At 40.5% G+C, this 3,438-nt stretch overlaps 1 protein-coding gene across 2 annotated transcripts; it reads left to right on the top strand.

Annotated features, from left to right (window-relative positions):
- The first annotated feature begins 280 nt into the window (after window positions 1–280).
- Window positions 281–2,396, top strand: LOC119498944 (gastrotropin-like). 2 transcript variants are annotated; one of them, XM_037788066.1, is made up of 5 exons: window positions 281–409; window positions 643–753; window positions 869–1,044; window positions 1,863–1,952; window positions 2,253–2,396. In XM_037788066.1, exons 2-5 carry the CDS (start codon window positions 687–689, stop codon window positions 2,301–2,303), a joined length of 384 nt encoding a protein of 127 aa, XP_037643994.1. In that variant the 5' UTR covers window positions 281–409; window positions 643–686; the 3' UTR covers window positions 2,304–2,396. The 2 variants fall into 2 exon arrangements, with proteins under 2 accessions (XP_037643994.1, XP_037643993.1); XM_037788065.1 differs by lacking the exon at window positions 281–409 and having other exon boundaries at window positions 480–753.
- The last annotated feature ends 1,042 nt before the right edge of the window (window positions 2,397–3,438 follow it).

Here is a 3,438-nt window from a genome sequence, read left to right on the forward strand (position 1 = left end):
CAGATGAAAAAAATTGTGATTAATTTGCGATTAACTATTTTAATCAATTGACAGCCCTAAAATATATATAAAAAGCACTAACGACCAATAATAAAATAAAATGTCTACAAAATAAAATAAATAAAACGTCTTTTTACAACAACAAAATACTGATCTGTATCTCCTCACACAGATTTATAACTTATAAAGTGCGTAAATGACTCATCACGTTTCATCATATTCTGGAAAGTACACCATGATCTTTTTTTTTTACACATCAGACCATTCATAATGTGAGATAATAAACTTCAAATAAAAGGGATTATATTTTCAAACAAAGCTTTTTTATTTTATTTTTTTAGAGTCTGCCGCAGTAAAAAATGAAGGGTGCGACCATAAAGCCATCGCGGGAGAGTTCATTGACCTGGAGGTGAGCTTCAAGCCCGCGCTGATGAGCAGTCAGCATTTTACTCACTGCTTGGGAGCTCCATAAACGCCCGTTTATGCGGGTTATTGCCCTCTCCCTCGTAGCCCATTGTAGTCATCATATTCAGCTGTAATTGCACTCTTGTGTCATCACATGCAGATGAAGGGGGGCGGCGAGAGGTGTACGGTATATAAACAGGGAGCAGTCTTGGTCTCACTACCTTACTTTTCCCTCAGCTTGCCTCAGCATCTCACGCCTCCACACACCTAAAACCACCAAAATGGCCTTCGCTGGAAATTGGGAAACAGAGAGCCAGGAGGGATACGACGCATTCTGCAAGCTGATCGGTGAGAAACTATAAGTCTTCTCTGCCATGCGTTTTACTTCCCTACTTCAGTCCTCTCTGATTGGCTGGACTAACTTGAGCTTTTATAAACTCCTCTTCTTTCCCCTCTCCATCAGGTATCCCCGATGACATCACTGAGAAGGGCCGCGACTACAAGCTGATCACAGAGATCACCCAGGTCGGCAACGACTTCTCCTGGACCCAGATCTACCCCAAAGGGGCCAAGGTCACCAACAAGTTCACCATCGACAAGGAGTGCGACATGGAGACCATCGGAGGAAAGAAATTCAAGGTAGGAGGCAAAGAATCCAGAGTTTGTTCTTTAAAGCAGCAGTAAGTAGAATAGCAGCAAATATGATCAAAAAAAAGTCTGGTGTCCTCCGGTGCTCCTAATGCCATCTGCAAGATTTCACAGACCGGAGGAAAACAACCAATCAGAGCCGAACTGGAGCCTCGCCGTCTCTGAGCAGCTGTCAATCACTTGCAAACTCCAATCAAACAGTCAAACTAGGCAGCACTGATCGTATATGAATCAATATTGTGTTACTGTAATGCCTATTTCTTGCATAAAATGTTTTCAGAAACATATTTCAGTGTACTCTTATCTGTAAAATGAGGAAGTTTGAGGCACTGTCCACCAGCCGAAGCAAACTTTCTCATTTTACAGCTAAACAGTACACTACAAGATGTTTCTGAAAACATTTTATGCGAGAAATAGGCATTACAGTAACACAATATTAATTTATATTTGATCAGCGCTGCTTAGTTTGACTGTTTGATCGGAGTTCGCGAGTGATTGACAGCTGCCTCCGTTGAATGAACAGCCAATAGGAACGCTCTCTCTCTCTGAAATTACCTGTTATTGGTCAAAATCTTGACCAAACACTTGAATTAAAATATGCTGAAAGGTTATTATAGAATCTTTGCCCAATGATGCCAAAAATATTCTGCCTACTGCCGCTTTAACCTTATTAAGTCTTAAAAAGTTCCAGCTGTGCGGGGCAGAAATATGCAAGCATGAGGAGTGATTATAAACCCAGCAGAAAGGGAAGGGAGGGGAGGATGAATGTACCCCGGGTCCCTGACTGATTATAACCTGTGTGTTTTCAGGCCACGGTGCACATGGATGGAGGCAAGCTGAGCGTGGACTTCCCCAACTACCACCACACCTCTGAGATCAGCGGAGGCAAGCTCATCGAGGTAAACAACCCTCTCTTAGGCTTTTAGTGCTGACAACCTAGCGTGATGACAGCAGTTATTACACTCAACACCCCGCGGGGATCATTAGAGTCATTAATGTTATATTTCTGCAGCCGCGGGTAGGCATTTGCTAACGAGGAAACCTGTCTCAAACACAGAGTCGTGCTAACGAGTGCATCTTAACAAGCAATTCTGCCTCACATTTAACCTTTAAAACCTGATACTGAAGTATAACGAGACACTGCAATAACACACTCCTTTTAATAATTTACCACTTCTTCTGTCTCTCTCTCTCTTCAGACCTCCAAAGCCGGCTCCGTAGTGCTGAAGAGAACCAGCAAGAAGATCTAACTGCTAACTGACCTTTGACCTCTAAAACAGTTACTAACGGAGACCTCAACTACTACTGCAATTAATAAACTAAGAATCTGATACAAACATGAACCTGTGTTTCCGTCTACACGTTCTGTGTTTGTGTGTATCCTGCATACTTTTAAGGATAATGTGTGGTTTTATTAGACATGAAATGTTCAGCCACGGCTACTTTTGAGATATAAGAGTTTATGTAATAGTCAGGGAAAGGCTTTTGATTGATGCCACAGCTTAAAGGGAGTCAATGGGTCCAGCTTTGCGGGGGATTGGCAGCAAAAGACTTGAAATGTTTTTGACTCTCAGGAATATGCTTAACTGAAATGAGTTAAAGCTAGGGTTGGTAATCTTGAGAAACTAGCAAGCGTAAGCTAGATTTTAAAGAGGACCTAATATGCTTTTATGGTTTTTCCATTTCCTTTAATGTATTATATATTTTTTTCTGAAAGATCTGCAAAGTTACAAAGCCCAAACCGAAGGAAATTACTCTCCCCCACAGAAACACTGCTCCTGAACTGCCTGAAACGCCTCGCTTGAAGTCCCGCCTTTTTTCCGTAACATGGTGATGTCATCAAGTAACACATCTGCATAATGCACAACCGGTATGAGAAAAATAAAGTATTTTTTGAACATTAAAACATGTAAATTTGTTCTGGTAGAAACCGAAAATACAAGTATGAACTATTACTCGGGCTGAATGAAATGATTGGACGGGCTTTATCAGAGCATTTGATTTATTGATTGCTGTCGGGATGTAATGAGAATTTCAACAAATATAACAAAAACGATTTTTGAAAAAGATTACCAACCCTAGTTTTAACAGAGTGCAAAGGTTCCCTAGACACTATTAGGCTTCATTAGCACCAAGATGTACATGTGTCTCTAATCACAAATTAGTAATAGTAAGAATGGCTGTTTACTGATGACCGGATGCAAGAAATCATGCATTGCAAGTTTCATCATTTATAATCATAAACTAGCAAGTTGCCTGGAGTTTAATTTCTTCACTGTATTTTCACATTCATATCGTGGAGGTTATCTAAAGCGGTATGTTAATGTATATATTTTCTTTGTGTCACAGTGTCATAACCTGTTTCAAATAGTATTTTCAAGACAT

This window comes from Sebastes umbrosus, chromosome 12 (assembly GCF_015220745.1).
Source record: "Sebastes umbrosus isolate fSebUmb1 chromosome 12, fSebUmb1.pri, whole genome shotgun sequence".
NCBI lineage: Eukaryota > Metazoa > Chordata > Actinopteri > Perciformes > Sebastidae > Sebastes > Sebastes umbrosus.